This window comes from Carlito syrichta, unplaced genomic scaffold (genome assembly GCF_000164805.1).
Source record: "Carlito syrichta isolate Samal-C Ts95f unplaced genomic scaffold, Tarsius_syrichta-2.0.1 Scaffold130940, whole genome shotgun sequence".
NCBI lineage: Eukaryota > Metazoa > Chordata > Mammalia > Primates > Tarsiidae > Carlito > Carlito syrichta.
The window spans coordinates 112,640-130,060 of NW_007075036.1; the positions used below are offsets into that span (position 1 = coordinate 112,640).

At 39.1% G+C, this 17,421-nt stretch overlaps 1 protein-coding gene across 2 annotated transcripts in view; it reads right to left on the reverse strand.

Moving 5' to 3' along the window:
- The window catches only part of BTBD7 (BTB domain containing 7), a 60,120-nt gene extending 43,253 nt beyond the window's left edge, over positions 1–16,867 (reverse strand). The window contains exons 1-3 of one of the 2 annotated variants that reach the window (XM_021708138.1): positions 16,690–16,867; positions 14,887–15,966; positions 8,625–8,895 (exon numbers count right to left, since the gene is read on the reverse strand). In XM_021708138.1, coding sequence (XP_021563813.1) covers positions 8,840–8,895; positions 14,887–15,966; positions 16,690–16,771 — 1,218 coding nt within the window. In that variant the 5' untranslated portion in view covers positions 16,772–16,867 and the 3' untranslated portion in view covers positions 8,625–8,839. Of the gene's footprint in view, positions 1–8,624; positions 8,896–14,886; positions 15,967–16,689 lie in introns of those variants that run through there. The other variant, XM_008049256.2, reaches the window with a different exon arrangement.
- Between the last annotated feature and the right edge of the window lie 554 nt (positions 16,868–17,421).

Below are 17,421 nucleotides of genomic sequence, written 5' to 3' on the forward strand. Positions count from 1 at the left end.
GCACTCCAGTCTGGGTGACAGAGTGAGACTCCAACTCAAAAAAAGAAAAAAAAAAGAATAACAAACTAATCACAGAGGTTAGCTTAGAAAAATTTCTGAAGCACTCATAATTAAATACAAGTTCAGATCTCAACAGATTTAGAAAAACAATGCAATGGCTATGGATTTCCATGAAAACCTAAATATTAAAACCAAACCACTTCAGAAAAGCCCTAACTCTATTATGGTTGAAGAGGAATATGGTTAGAAACAAAGATACTAAGTGTACAAATGCATTTTCATTTTTTTGGAACTACTTTCGGATGTGTGGACATTTCACCTCCAAACTCCATAACATGCAAAACATTTATCAGAAGTTTTGCAAACACACCAACACTAAATATGAGGTATATAAAAATGTTTTTAGTGCAAAGAACCATAACAGACCTCAGTGTATTTTGATAGAAAGTCATTCCCTCAGACATATTTAGTAAGGCTAGCCCATGTTAATTTATGATAAAGACTGATACTTCTTTTCACCAAAATATATGAAAAAAATAGTTGAAGTCAAGCAGGTTTTGGACAGTTTATTTTCACTGAATGTTTTTAGCAGTTCCATAAATATACTCCAAACTAAGATTCAGTCCTTTGGAGATATTGACAAAAAGGTACTTTCTGTCAAAAGTAGTTATAACTGGGCAGTGAGATTATAAGGGTTCTTATAAACACCTTTAGTATTATTTGTGTTATCTCAATATCTGACCATTAGTGCTAAATCTAGGCCAAGAGGTATAGATAATCTATAATACATTATAATCTATAATAGACTATCTATACCTATTACATATATAAGTAATCTAACTTATATTTTCAGAAAGTAACTTTAAAAACATGCAGTTTTAATAACTCTGAACGTACTGACATGAAAACTTTTCCAAGGCCAAGTATAAACACAGCAAGTCACAGTAATATGTACAGTGTGATGCCATTTATACTACAACAGAACAAGGCATGCACACGAAATACACACACACACTCATGCACAAATAAAGATTTGTAAGGGCTAGTAGGTACAGTAGCTCACACCTGGCCCCCAAGATTTTGGGAAGCCAAGGCAAGAGGACTGTTTGAGGCAAGTTCAAGACCAGTCTGAGCAACATAGTGAGACACCATCTCTACAAAATTTTTAAAAATTAGCCCAATGTGGTGGCACATGTCTGTAGTCCCAGTTACTCAAGAGGTTGAGGCAGAAGGATCTCGAGTCCAGGAGTTCAAGGTGATAGTGAGCTATGATCATGCCACTGCACTCCAGCCTGGGTGACGGAGCAAGAGCCTGTCTTATAAAATAAAATAAAAATAATATAATAAAAAAGATCTATAAGGAAATCGGTCAAACTGCACACAGTATGTCACCAATAAGGATTTGGGGAAAGCAGTGGAAGTGGGTGAAAAAATACTTTATGCTATGTTTCTATGTAATTCCCTTTTTTCTAGTAATGGGTATGAACGGCTTTTTAAATGAATTAATTCAAATTTAAACTTTCAGCATAGAGTTGCTACAGGAGATGGTATATTTATGAAAGTTACCAAGCATATTATCTAAAGTCTGTTAAAGCGCAAAGTATCCAGCAAGCCTGGCTACTGAGTGTAGAGAAGGTGCTCAGTAAACTCAGAGACTCTTCCTTCCTGTTTTGAAGACGTCTTTTATCTGTAGATGTAGCCTTGGAGAGATGGCAACTTTAGCATTTGTTCCCGCTTCTCTTAATCAAGAAGAATGATAGCAGATAGCCCATAGGTTACTGTAAGGATTAGGTGAGGTATTCCACAAGACGAGCTTAGCCCAGTGTTTTTCACAGTTAACAAATGATACCTTAGTTCTTGGAAAAGTTTCTTCCAGCTACTTCTAAAACCTGAAGTAGACAAAATGCTTACATCAAGTCACAGTCCTCCTCCTCTGGATAATTTGGGAGATAAGAGCAATGCTTGTTTTTAAGACAGAAACTTCAACTCTCTATCTTAATTCTCAATTTGAAAAGCCGCATGCCTGTAATCCCAGCACTTTGGGAGGCCAAGGTGAGAAGACTGCCTGAGCCTAGGAATTCGAGACCAGCCTGGGCAACATGGCAAGACCCCATCTCTACAATAAGTCAAAAACTTAGCGGGCCATCACAGCACGCGCCTGTGGTTCCAGCTACTTGGAAGGCTGGGGTGGAAGGCCTGCCTGAGGCCAGCAGGCTGAGGCTGCGGTGGTCATGAGGGTGCCACTGCACTCCGGCCCGGGCAACAGAGTGAGACTCCAACGAATGAATGAACAATCACAGGCAGGGTATTCGTTCAATGCAGAGACTCTTCCTTCCTTTTGTCATTTTCCCTCCTTGATGTTATTTTCCTTTTATCAAATAACCTGTATCACGGACTCCATGAGTTTCTGTGCTCCTTGGTGGTGGAAGGTGTAAGAGAAGTCAAAACGTTACTAAGGCAGAGTCAGAAAATTAAATAAGTTGGGGATTAGGAAAACGTGACAATCAGGACATTTATCTTAGTGATAAAAGGGACTATAACTAAACCAAACTACACCAAATAGTCCACAGCCACGGGAAAGCTTTAGGGACAATTTCGTATGACCCAGTTTTGCCATCTAATTTAGAATATTCCCTGTAATTGTAATCCTATGGGTGCTGAGGCTGAATGCAATATATGTACCACTCCTTAAAGAGTCTGAAAGTGATCATTTTTTAGACTTTGGACACTTGAAATTGGGTTATCAAATGGTGTACAAGGAAAATAATTCTTACCCTCAGAAAATTTCTACTAAAGGGCTAACACAACTCAGTTTTTAAAACATTTGTCAAGCCCCTCCAACTGTGAGCCAGGTATAGTGCTTGGCGCCTGCATATCTATGAAGAGGAGGAAATAAGCTCAAGCTGAGGAATCCAGACAAAATTTATATGGTCAGGAAGAGGCAGAGGCAGGACTAGAGTTCTAATGCCAAAGTTCATGTTTGCAAAATACCATTATATTGGGGCACTCTTACTTATCTCCGAATCTTTCTGTGCAAATGGGAAATCCATTCTCCAAGTTCTGCAAGGTTATAAGGATGAAATGAAGCAATGTGAAGGGCCTTGAAGCTAAGTATGTAGTATGACAGCGATCAAAAACTGTTCCCCAAGATAAAGAAATGATAAATGTGTGAGATAATAGATAAACTAATTGCACCGATCAGATCACTTTACATTATGTGGATCCAAACATCACTGTGTACACCTCTTAAATATGTACAGTTAGGCCGGGCTCAGTGGCTCAGCCTGTAATCCCAGCACTTTGGGAGGCCGAGGTGAGTGGATTGCCTGAGCCCACGGGTTCGAGACCCACCTGGACAAGTTGGCGAGACCTCATCTCTACAATCAATCAAAAATTAGCCGGGCATGGTAGCACGCGCCTGTAGTTCCAGCTACTCAGAAGGCTGAGGCGTAAGGATCGCCAGAGCCCAGCAGGTCGAGGCTGCGGTGGCCGGGAGCGGCCACTGCACTCCAGTCTGGGCGATGGAGTGAGACTCCAACTCAAAAAATATATATATATGTACAGTTATTATATGTCACTTTAAAAAAACAAAATGATTAAAAAATTCATTAAGCTGAACACTTAAAAACCAAACAGACATAACTATTCATTTTAATTCCTTTCTCCCTGGTATAGCATCTTACACAGCAATGGTGTTCAATTAATGTTAACCTGAAATATTTTAAAAGTTGTTTACTCTGTGTGCCTTATTTTAGAACTACTGACACCAAAAATTCGAATCAACTGATGTTTAGTATTGTTTTACTTCGAAAGTTATATATAAACGGTGATATGTGCAAGGTGTAGTGAAGAACAGATACTCAATAATTCAAGACAAAATGTGATACCATAAGTTTACTAGTCTTTTGTTAGTCTACTTGTCCCTGGAATTTCATTATCACAGAGAAAATGTTTGCTTGTTGCTGAGAAAGATTCTAATTAAACTTTGCATAATCTTAAATAAAAAGAAACAGAAGGTAGATATTCAACAGACTCTACTGCAACTGAACTGTATGTATTTTAGAAATAACACTTCTTGCTATGGCTACAAAGTGCCTGATACACATTTACATTTAAAAAGTCATAACAAGCTATAATACTTATTAACATGCAATGTATTTCAAGTATACAAAGAAGGATAATAAACATTCTGCTTTTCCTTTTTTTGAGTCAGAGTCTCACTCTGTCACCCAGGCTGGAGTGCAGTGGCACACTCATGGCCACTGCAGCCTCAACCTGCTGGGCTCAGGTGATCCTTCTGCTTCAGCCTTCCAAGTAGCTGGAACCACAGGCGTGTGCCACCACGCCTGGCTAATTTTTTTTTTTATTGTAGAGATGGGGTCTTGCCATGTTGCCCAGGCTGCTCTTGAACCCCTGGGCTCAGGCAATTCTCTTGCCTCCGCCTCCTAGAGTGCTGGGATTACAGGTCTGAGTCACCACCACATCCGGCAATATTCTACTTTTAAGAGACAAGAAAAAAATACTGGCAACTCCTTACAATTTTAATTTCCCTTATTAAAAATGACAAGTAAGAAGTAAAAAGATGCTTAATTTAGGGTAAGAATTTCCAAGTTACTTTAACATTCTGAGTTATACAATTTATCGTAAATGCAAATTCTTATTATAAGTAAATTTTTATTGTTGAATTTTAAATACATAATTAGTTTGTTGATTTAAAGTATAAATTAGTACAAAAAGACTATGCCCTGGATTAAACATTTTTGGCTTCAAAAAATGAATAGCTGTAACTGGCTTTCAAGAATATTTTAAATTCAATTTATATTCTATTTCTTATCAATGGACTAACAAGAGTTGAGACAGGATTTCTGTTTTTGTTTTTGAGACAGGGATTCATTCTGCCATACAGGCTTGAGTACAATGGCAAAATCACGGCTCACCATAGCCTCCAACTCCTGGGTTCAAGCAATTCTCCTGCCTCAGCTTTCCAAGTAGCTGAGATTACTGATATATTACAACCACACCTGGCTAATATTTTTTATTTTTTGTAGAGACAGGGTCTATCTTGACCAGGCTGGTCTTGAACTCCAGACCTCAAGTGATCCTCCTGCCTCAGCCTCCCAAAGTGCTGGAATTATAGGCATGCACTACCATGCCCAAATCAGATAAGGTTCTTGACATTTAACTTAAAATCATGAACTAAATGGACAGAGTTATACCATCTACACTATATTTAAACTTTCTCTTATAAATAATACTTCATGTTTAGCTCCTAGATTGGAGTTAAATGTTTTCATTTTGCTTGTAACTTCTAGAGTTAAACACTTATTACAGACCCCCCTTTTATAAAGAAAAGGTTACTTGGCTTTCATAGGTGTTAAAAATAATGCAAAATAAGTAGCAGAGAATCTACTAAGAGCAAACAAAGCACTATGACCAAGATATTGATACTGTACTTAGGGAGTATACAATATAATAGGTTAGAGGAAATCCAACAAGTATATTGGTAATTCCAAAACAAATTAAAAGGTGTAAAAATTTAAGAAAAATAAATACCTTAGAAGTTCTCAATAAGTAGAAAATGCTGCCGGGCTCGGTGGCTCAGCCTGTAATCCCACGCCTTTGGGAGGCTAAGATGAGTGGATTGCCTGAGCCCACGGGTTCGAGACCCGCCTGGGCAGCGAGACCTCATCTCTACAATAAATCAAAAAATTAGCCGGGCATGGTAGTGCGCGCCTGTAATTCCGGCTACTTGAAAGGCTGAGGCGGAAGGATCGCCGGAGCCCAGCAGGTCGAGGCTGCGGTGGCCGGGAGCGGCCACGGCACTCCAGTCTGGGCGACAGAGTGAGACTCCAACTCAAAAAAAAATTAAAATAAAACATATAATTAAATATGATACTTTAGAACTCCATAATCTTGAGTAAAAATTTTTTTGCATGCTTAATTTCATTATGGTTAGAGATACAGAACTTCGGAGTCACTTGAATTGCCATTCATGGAACTAAGATTAATTCTTCACCTATGCTGCATATTTACCTGAAACCTGCATTTACTGTTCTTTATGTTGATAATGATCTTTAGCTTTGCTCCATTATTCTCTAGGAAGTACATTCAGGCTAATTTTCCGAAGAAGAAACAACTAAAGACCAAAGGAAAATGAACTGCCAGCTCAACCTAACTGAGACAGAGGGGAAGTGTGTCAACACGAGGACAAGGGAGAGGATGCGAAGAGGGAGATGGGTGAGTGAGCGCGCAGCAGTGACAGTCTGCTATTCTGCATCTGTTTCAAGCCACACACTCTTGGAACCTGACCAAACTGCTGAAGGAAGAAATGAGGTCATCGTTTTCAGTTGTTTCTTTGTTAGATTTTTAACTCAATAAAATAGAAACACATCCATTATGACTAAAAATATGGGCAAATGCATGACCAGGTCCACTTTAAAAATAAAGTTATAAATACATTTCATATTGCAAAAATTGGAAAAATGCATTTTTAATCAAGATGAAAAAAATAAAACCTGCAGTTTAAAGTTTAGAAAAATGTCATACACTGGACTATGCATGTAAATCTTGGGTGTTAATTCTGGGCTGTTCTGTTCTGAGGACAACGGTATTTATGACATTCTGTCCCTGAATGGTGAAACGTCATCACTGTCACCACTGCCATGGCACTGTCTCTTTTTCCACAAGATACTGCAGAACCGCAATGCTTCCAGAAAGAACTATCTATAGTCCCTGCTTTTCTGAGCCATTAACTCTCAATTCAAAAAGTTGAGGTCACTGCTGAAACCCTAACCACAGAGAAGGCTGAGGAAGCAAGGATCTGGCCTTTTAGGATTTTCCACTGAGAGGTGGGCTTTGCCTCCTACAAAGACCTACACAATGAGGAATTTCCCAAAACCAGGAAAAAGGTCCTAATGCTGAGCAGCCAGAAAAGTCAAACGACCAATACAGGAATGCTGTCTATTTGGGAAACAATGGCTGAAATAGCACAAAGCCCTTTGTTCTCTGGCAAAGTGCTCTGAAGCACAGGCTAAGTGACCTACCTAGGCTCCAGCCCCCACAGTTCCATAACCTCCTAACTAGGCCCACATTACCCCCACCCCAAGTGGTTCAGCAACAAATCAGGCTCACAGCTGCGACTCCTCCAAGTTGATGCTTCAATCACAAGTTTGCCGTTTTGTTCCTCCTACTGGCTCACAGCCTCCTACCCTCATCCTTGGAAACTGGTTCTCATATGCTTTCTTCTCCTACCATGCCCAAATTCCTGGGCTTATGTCACTTACAAGCCTGGAAAGGCTAGTTATTAATCTCTGAGTCCCTCTACATTCACAGGCTGTTAGGATGACCAACTGAGATAAAGCCCTTTGTAATTTAAAATCACATTCAGGATCTCATTAGGTAACAGTCCCCAAAGATAGGAAAAATTCCCCAATTCTTTAGGATTGTGGCCTTCTCTAGGTCTCTCTGGGTATGGGCAATGATGCCGTATCTTTCATTTTTATAAGATTAATTTTGTAATTATAGTAGTATATGCTCAAAATGTTAAAGGTCTAGTAGTAACAAAATGCTTACTCTTAAAACAAAATACCCTCTTCCACACTCAGTCCTGTAACCCAGAGGCAACTATTCTCAATTCTTTAGCTCTTTCTTCTAGTATTTATCTCTTTATATTACAATTTTTATTAAATCAATATTCTGTTTCAGAATACTTAAATACCACTTACTGCTGGGCCATGCGGCGTATTAGAATTATACATTAAATAAGGAATTGTAAATTTATCTTGAGATATTAATTTCTTTTCCCATTTGCTTCATTTCCTATGGACCTACTGCTAAGTATTTATAAAGGCACCAAAAGATCCATAAAACCCCTTGCTACCTGATGTTCAAGCATTTAACATAATTTATTCCTTCCAAGACCCCTCCCTCCTGGAGCCTTTCACCCTCCTGGTCCAGTCTAGACTGAACGCCCATTAGACCTACTGCAAGCTGGTACCCAGAATTTCCTCTGCTTCTTTCCCAGGCTGAACTCCGTTTGCTGGCTCCTACACTCTTTGTTCTTGGTTTGCTTCATCATTTGGTGAGCACATCCTCAGCAGCTTCCTGAGTAGGGGTACGCAGGGGAAGCAGGCTTTTGGGGGTGTGACTGAAAAAGTGCCTTTACTAGCCTTAGCGTGACTGAGAGGCTAAATATAGAGTTTTGTGTTTAAAATAATCGCTTTTGGAAGGCACTGTACCACTGTAATGTAGCGTTCAGTTGTTGCTACCGAAAATTTCAATACCGTCTGGTTGCCATTTCTTTGTATGAAATCTAATTCTTTCCCGAAACATTTTAGCACGGCCTCTTTCCCCAGTGCTCCGGAAAAGGAACTTTTTGGCACGAAAACTACCTCGCTTCAGGAGCGGGTCCTGTGTCTCCCCTTCGGTGCCACCTCCCCTTCATTCTCCTTCGGTCTACAGCTCTAAACCACCGTTTGTTAAGACTTGAGAGCTCGGTGAACACTCCAGGTTTTCTCATCTGCCTCCACTGCTGTCCACCTTTGTCACTGGCTTCCTCGATTTCTTCAACTTGACTTTCAATGCTCCCATTACAGCTTTCATGTCTGCCACTTTATCTCCAAGAACTTCTGTTTTTACCCTTATAGCGTCCTGCTTGTGCCTTACTGATTCCATAGTGTTCTTTCCTACAAGATTGTTTTGATTCTATTGAAGTTTTCTTCTGTTCCCCTTCATTATCTGTTTTCTCCAGTACTTTGTTCTGACCTCTGCCTCCGCTTGGAAGCTTGCCTCAAATGTCCAGTTATCCGTGGGTGGGTTTTCACATGTAAGAGTGAGGAAGTCAATAGTTGTTTGAAAGCTCTGCAGCCCAAGCATATTGGCTGACAGCAGTTTCCTCTGTAAAATGAGTGACAGGCAAGCTGACCTTTTCACTATGTTAACACCTGAACATAACTTCACTGCTGAGCCCCACGACGTCAGTATTTATAGGTGTTTTGGGCTGCTCCATTTCCAGGCTCCGATTTCCTTTTATCTGCTTGGCTATTACTGGAATGGGGGAAGGGGAGTGAGCAACGTCGCCACCTCGTCTGAAGGCCTCACATCATTCCAGATTTCATCCTTGTGCTGCATCCCTCCCCTCCACTGCAGCACAAAGTTCTATTTCTTTTAAAAATGCAGAAAATTTTAGAAAAGCTCAGGTCTCTTGTGTTTGTTTGGAGAGGGGATGGTAATGGAAAGAGGAACTAAGGGACTGGGACAGGGTTTGCGACATGGCTGCAAGTGACAGTAACGCAAGAACAGACAAATGGACTGCTGGAACAAAACGGAGACTGGTACTGACACATGTGCACAATCCATCTATAATAAAGAAGGGCACAATCAGGAAGCAAAACGGATTGTTTAACAGAGGGTACTGAGCTCACCATGTGGAGAACATCACAAACCTTTCAAAATAACAATATAAATAATAACAACACAAATAAAAGCAAATTCCAGGACAGGGGAAAGGCCCAACCACTCAGAAATGACACTTAAAACTGAATCACTCTTTTTACTTCTACACCATGCTTATCCCTTCTTTCCAGAGTATGGAGTACCACCAGCCTGAGCCATTCCAAAGCCAGAGATGAATCTGCAGCAGCCCCACTACAGGTTCTCCTCTACAAAGTCAGTTAACAGCTCTCTATTTGCTTTCCACCCTTCAAAAATCTTAATACCCTTTATCCACTATTGCTTTCTTTTCAGGTATCTTTGTCATTTTGAGTTTGTATTTGTTTTATTACTTCATGATAATATTGGGTCTTTGGAAGAAACAAAATTAAACCTATATTCAATTCACTATGTTTAAATGGAAATCAAGTCAAGTTAAATCTGGTCCTAAAGTGCCAGGCCTATAATTGAGGCCCTATTATCTACCTGAGATTGCCTACTACCTGCTATTGCCTACCAATATAAAACACATTCTCAGCAGGAAATGGTGACTCACACCTCTAATCTCAGCACTTTGGGAGGCAGATGCAAGAGGACTGCCTGAGCCCAGGAATTCCAGACCAGCCTGAGCAACTCGGTGAGACCTTGTCTCTATAATAAATTAAAAAAAAAAAAAACTAGCTGGTGTGGTGGCACATGCCCATAGTTCCAGCTACTTGGAAGATTGAGGTAGAAGGATCACCTGAGTCCAGCAGGTCAAGACTGCAGTGGCGTTCCAGCCTAGGCAACAGAGTGAGACTTCAACTCAAAACAAAAACAAAAGCAAAAAACATTCTCTGTGTAAGCAAAGAATCCTCCCTTTTACTCACCTGCCAAATCACTCTTGCTATCTGCTTACATTGCCTCTTTTTATGATATTAAATTTAAGCTATTAATTAAATCATTTTTTCCACCTTAGAGTACATTTACTCTTAAAGTCTCAGATTCCCTTCATAGAATTTGTCTCCTTTTCAAATTGGGCTTCAATTTTTTTCACATTTTTTTTTTTTGAGTTGGAGTCTCACTGTCTCCCAGGCTGGAGTGCAGTGGCATGCTCACAGGCCATTGCAGACTCTACCTACTGGCCTCAGGTGATCCTTCCACCTCAGCCTTCCAAGTAGCTGGAACTACAGGTACACGCCACCATGCCCAGCTAATTTTCTGATTTATTGTAGAGACGAGGTCTCACCGAGTTGTCCAGGTTGGTCTCGAACCCCTAAACTCAAGCAATCCTCTTGCCTGGGCCTTCCAAAGTGCTGGGATCACAGGCTTGAGCCATCGTGCCTAGCTTCTTTTTTTTTTTTTTGAGTTGGAGTCTCACTCTGTTGCCCAGACTGGAGCGCAGTGGCCGCTCCCAGCCACCGCAGCCTTGACCTGCTGGGCTCCGGCGATCCTCCGCCTCAGCCTTCCAAGTAGCCGGAATTACAGGCACGCGCTACCACGCCCGGCTGATTTTTTGATTTATGGTAGAGATGAGGTCTCGCTGCCCAGGCAGGTCTCGAACCCGCGGGCTCAGGCCATCCACTCACCTCAGCCTCCCAATGGTGCGGGATGACAGGCTGAGCCACCGAGCCCGGCTGTGTTTGTTCTTTTTTTGAGTCAGGGGCCTCACTATGTTATCCAGGCTGGAGTGCAGTGAGTGGCATGATCACTGCTTACCTCAGCCTTAACCTTCTGGGTTCAGGCGATCCTTCTGTCTCAGCATCCCCAGTAACTAGACTACATACACTCACCACCACATCTGGCTTATTTTTTTTTATTTTTTGTAGACACAAAGTCTTGATATGCTGCTCAAGCTGGTCTCAAACTCCTGGGCTCAAGCAATCCTCCCACCCCTGGCCTCACAAAGTACGAGGATCACAGGCATGAGCCACTGCTCCTGGCCATGACTTACATTTTAAAGTCAAATCTAGGCCGGGTGCAATGGCTCAATCCTGTAATCCAAGCACTTGGGGAGACTGAGGCAAGAGGACTGCCTGAGCTCATGGGTTCGAGACCAGCCTGGGCAACTTGGTGAGACGTTGTTTCTACAATAAATCAAAAAATAAGCCAGGCATGCTAGCACACCCCTGTAATTTCAGCTACTTGGAAGGCTGAGGCAGAAGGATAGGCTGAGGCAGAAGAATCGCCTAAGCCCAGCAGTTCGAGGCTGTGGTGGCCATGTGCGTGCCATGGCACTCCAGCCTGGGCAACAGAGTGAGACTCTGACTCAAAAAAAAAGCCAGGCTCGGTGGCTCAGCCTGTAATCCTGCGCGCCTTTGGGAGGCTGAGGTGAGTGGACTGCCTGAGCCCGCGGGTTCGAGACCCGCCCGGACAACTTGGCGAGACCTCATCTCTACAATAAATCAAAAAATGAGCCAGGCATGGTAGCACGCGCCTGTAGTTCCATCTACTTGGAAGGCTAAGGCGGAAGGATCGCCGGAGCCCAGCAGGTTGAGGCTGCGGAGGCCAGGAGCGGCCATTGCACTCCAGTCTGGATGACAGAGTGAGACTCCAACTCAAAAAAATAAAAAATAAAAATAAAGTTAAATCTAATTTAGAATAAAATATAACAGTCACTGATACAAAAACACCAGCTGAATGCCTACTAAGTCCCAGGCATTCAGGACACAAAGATGAGAACATCACAGTCTTACCCTCAGGTTATCTAACAATCTAGAAGTCCTCATCTGAATCATGAAACACAAAAAATGACTGCTTACTCAATTCTCTCCAAAATGGTACATAACTAGTACCATGCTGGATGCATGGGTGAGATGATAATTCATTATGCACAATAGATGTCTCCAGCTTAATCAACCTTCAGAACTCCTGTTGAAAACAACTGATTGTGGAGTGAGAAACAGCCAGATACTTAAACAATAGTTAGATAAGTGTAGTAAGAGGTATGTTTTGCTCACAGTAGTGATAAAATTATAAGAAATTGTTAAAATTAGTAATGGCAAAACATTTATAAACATTTTTAGTATTGAGGTTAATTAATATAATTATTTTTAAAACTTAAAAAGTTATATTTAGATAAATCTATGTGGCAGTGAAAAATATGTTGTGATGATGACTATCACTTAGCAGGTGGCATTTATTAAATGCTTACTATCTACCAGGTGTTATTTAGATCATCTAACATATATTATTCCCTTTAATCTGAATAATCCTACATTAGGTTTAAAATTTTTATTTTACCAAAGAGAAATCAGGGGCTTAGAGAGGCTATATGACTTACTTAAGGTCAAACAAATCACAACATGGTAGAGAAGAATTTAAACCCAGTGCATCTGGTTCTAGAACCTGAGCTCTTAAACTTTCTGGTGTAAAATCTCTCCGCAAGTAACCCAATATTTTTTCTCCCTTGGAAATGAGGCAAAAATTATGTTAAAGTTAGGGTCTGTTATAAACCCTGGTATGAATATTATCAAGGGTACAGAAAGAAGCCTATGAGTCACATGAGTCACATAAGACAAAACAAAAATAACCCAAGATGTATTTTGAATGACAAAAGAAAACAGAAGAGCATGTATACCCAAATTTAAGGGAACATTCATATACTGGGGTCGATTTTTGTTGTTGTTTTTTGCTTGTTTCAAGTAATCAGGTTAAGATAATGCCAAGTCATTTTATATCTTTAAATACACTGAATAAAATATAATTTATAGCTAAACAATAACAAAAATTAACTCACTTAGGAAGGTTAAAAAAAAAAACTCTAGATAAATAGTAAGTATTACCAAGTATCCAAAACTGGTTCACAATTTTACTTTTCACTCAAAACTTTAAAAAAATACTATATTAAGGGATGCTTTCTCAAGCAAAATATATACAATACATTTTGGTTTCTTATTATTAAAACATATCAAAAAATAAAAACAATTTGAAAAACCAGCAATTGCTACATCCTTTTGGTAATGTTATAAACTTCAAATTTTTCAGTAGAAGAATTTTCTGGCAAATTTGGTTTTAAAGAATAAATGAATGGTAGGTCAAACGGCTGGATTATTTTTTTATACCATATTTTTCCTGTCATTTGACATTTAAATGATCTACTATTAATATAATGATTCTTATTTTAAACTAATAAGAAAATATTTTAATGACATTTTGATTACAGTAATAAGAGGTCTATTATTACTAAGATAATGGTAAAATACAGTTTTCAAAGATTCTTTATGTAAAAGAAGCAACATTTTTTCACTCCATGTTTATCAATGCGTTCCTCCCATTTATTACAGACTTCTTTTCGTTTTTCTTAAAGAGGTGGATTCTTGCTCTGTCGCCCAGGCTGGAATGCAGTGGTTATTCACAGGTGTGACCACAGTACACTGCAGTCTCAAACTCCTATCCTCAAGTGATCCTCCTTCTTCAGCCTCCTGAGTAGCTAGGACTGCAGGCATGCACCACCGGTACCAGGCTTCACATTGTTATTTAACTAGGGCTATTTTGTTTTTCAATTTCTCAAAGCCCTATTAACTGGTTGACTTAACCATACAAATCATATTATTTTCAAGTTAGAAAAATGTGCTTAGCTTTCCTTATTTAAGTTCATGTCTTCTGCCCAAACCATTAACACTCTCTTCTAATTGGCAACTTCTAATGTTCTTTTAACGAATATGCATTAGCGAAATTAAATTTCTCAAGTAATCTCATGTCATACAACTGGTTTTCTTCTAATATATGGCCATAGAAAGTTAAGTATGCATTCTGTCATTTTGCTGTCCCACAAAAGGTCTTTGAAATTTGCCAAAAGACACATACTTCTTTTAACATAACTTTCATGAATTCATTTACCCATAACACAAAAAATGAGCTGTCCTAATTTTAAAATTTTAGTTTAATAAGAAGGCACATGAGCCTAGCACTAACTGCTTTACATGCTGAGGCTGTTGCTTGATACACAAATTGAACCTAAAAATAAGATTTGGACTATTTTAAAATTTAAGTCAGGAGCCTTGCTCAATTCTCTAATTCAAATAAGTTTGTATCCAAATGCGACTATCTTCATTTTTGAAATGAATTTTTATTCTTATTCCAAACATTTAAGCATCAACAAGGTACTGAATGTAAATATGAGAATCTAATTTTGAACTCTGGGAAACTGGGTTAGTACAAAGCTTGGGTGGGGACAAGGTGTAGATGAGTAATTACATATTCCTACAACTATCGTCTTACATTAGAGAAAAAAGAACCTCAACTCTCATCTAATGCTTAGTCACTAATACCAAATGCTCGATTTCAATATTAAATAAAGAACCACATTAATACTGACCCTCAGTCTGTCTTAGAAGTCATAACCGAAGGTTCAAAAGCAAACTGACCCCGTCAACATTCCAAACACTGAAATCATATAGTGCACTGGTTGTGTTTTCAATTTGGAAGACAAATATGTAATTCTGGAAATTGAAATTAAAAATCAGAACTTCATACCTTGTGCAAGCATGTTAAATTCCAAGAACAGTGCTATGTGGTAAAGTTCCATGGCTTCTTCTGCCCTGGTCATGTTTGGCTTCCCTGCGACGAGAGCCTGAACTTCACTGAGACTCCCCACAGAGGGGCTACAGTGCAAAACAGAAAGATCCACCACGTCGGTATACATACAGTGTAATATCACTTTTGCATATTTTTTTGGTATAATGGACTCATCTAATATAATTCTTGTGGGAGTCCTCAAAGTTCGGTCTGTGATTTCTTCACCAGTCCGTATCCTTCTTTGTAATAAATTTCGAAAAAATGGGGATCGTGCAGAAATAACAGCCTTGTGGGCTTTGAGCTCTTCATCCAAACAGTTCTGATTTCCACCAAAAGCTTCAATCAGTTCAGAGTCTGAAGAAAAACTAAGGACAACATCATAATAACACATGTAATCAAAAAGTCCACGCATATCTACATCAAGGGAATTTGGTGTTCCAAATTCTTCACTAAGCTGAACCAGGATATCCACATTTTGAAACCTTGAGTCCTCCATTCCAAACTCTCCTGTATAAAGATAATGTAACAAAGCAGAAAACATGGACATATCAATACCACCTGTATTGATGTCCATTATTATCTCTGCCCCATATTCAGGTGAGGAAGAAAGCAGTGTTTTAAAAAATGGACATCTCGCTGCCAAAATGGCACGATGAACAGGAAAACAAGTTTCTTGGAATATTAAGTCTACATCAGTACAGTATTTGTACTCATAAAGGTCAGCCATGTCTTTCTGCAAAGTCCGGGCTTCTGGTCTAGCCAAACTGGCATGTAAAGAAAGCTCCTTTAACGCGGAAGTTCCCTCATACTCCTCCACTAATGCATTGACATCTCTAACATCCCACCCTGAGAGGAGTTCTCGCATCTGCTTGGCGTGATCCGCAGACCTATTCGATTTTCGACGCTTAATAAACTTCTTTTTGAGGGTGGCAAGGCCAGAGGTTCTCTTTTTTTTGTCTTGTGGTTTCTCGTGGCCATGGTCAAGGCTATACAATTTTGACTCACAACCATAGCCTTGCTGAGAATAGGATGATGTCCCTAAGAAGGAAATTAAACAAATGAAAATTTGTTTCTTTTTTCTTAACAATCATTTTCAACATTCACGTTAACATTTTTCATGCTGAAAAACTGCAAACAGACATTACTGAACAACTCAAATAAAATTAACTTTTGTTTTTTATAAAGGAGGATTAAAAGTTCAAATAACCCATGTTGATATTAAATAAGTAATAGAGACAAATAGAGCAAATTAGTCTGGGTTTTTTTTTTAAAAGTCCTTGGCTCTCTGACTATCAAAGACCATATACCATGGATCTTAATCGTGGATTTTTAGGAAATGAGAGCTAGGCAGATTTGTAAATTAAGAATATTACTTGTAAATAACTGTGAAATGTTTCTTTTTCTTTTTAACTATACCAAGGCTACATTTGTATGGGCAGAATAAATGGAACAGTAGAGTACTCAGGAAATATGTATTCACTATTTGCAAACCAATGGAAACTGTCAGCTTTCCTAAGGTAACCGGCAATTATGGTTACAACAGCCAAAGAAAAGATCGACTGTGCTACAAGTGGTTTGTTTAGGATAAAAACCATACAAGCCAGACTGACATTTTTGGGAGGAAAAATCTAGATGCTGAAGAATTATAATCTATAATAACTTTTCTACAGCTTAATTTTCTTTTCATCTACAAAGACCACTGAAAACACAATTCTGTTTATTGTGACAAAATAAAACCAAGTTAGAAAAACTGAAGGTTACCTATAAAAGTCTGTTGAGCCTGTGAATTCCCCCCTATCCTCGGGGAACACGAATGAGGATAGTTAGATGCATTAGCACCCATTTTCTTCAGTCACTCAGGCATTCCATATGCTGGTTCTTCAGAGTATAATCCCAGAGGCTTTTACGAACCTTCAACCCTGGATCCAGCAGCTTCTTTTCATCCATTTCTTGGCATGAAACAAAAATAATTTTATTCATTTTTTCAAGAGTATCTCAGATCACACAGTTTTTTAAAAAGCTACTGAGGGAAACCCCTTTGATCCCCTCCCACTGTGGAAGTGTTTCTGTCCTCTTAATAAATCCTGTTTTAAAAAAAAGCTACTGAAAACCTCTTTTGTTTTTAACAAATATCATACTGTCAAATTCACATATAAAATTTTCAGAAAATATAAATAAATCTTTAAGCTTGAATTATGAATCTGTGTTAGTTGCAATTTTTTCTATAAAATATACCAATTATATACTTGCTAAGCCAGTAAAAAGTAATATATCAGACTAATCAAAATATAGTTAACAGGAGGAGTATCTCAAAACACAGGAAAGTATTCAGACTGATTAAAAAGTTTCAATTTTTGTTTTAAATTCTTAGAGGTAACCACTATTCATTTTAATCTATCTTTCTCAGCAATTTACAAACTAAGAGATTGATATTTGTACTGCACATACAAAAAGCACATAATTAAGTGACTGGTCTGTTATTTTTCTGCCTTA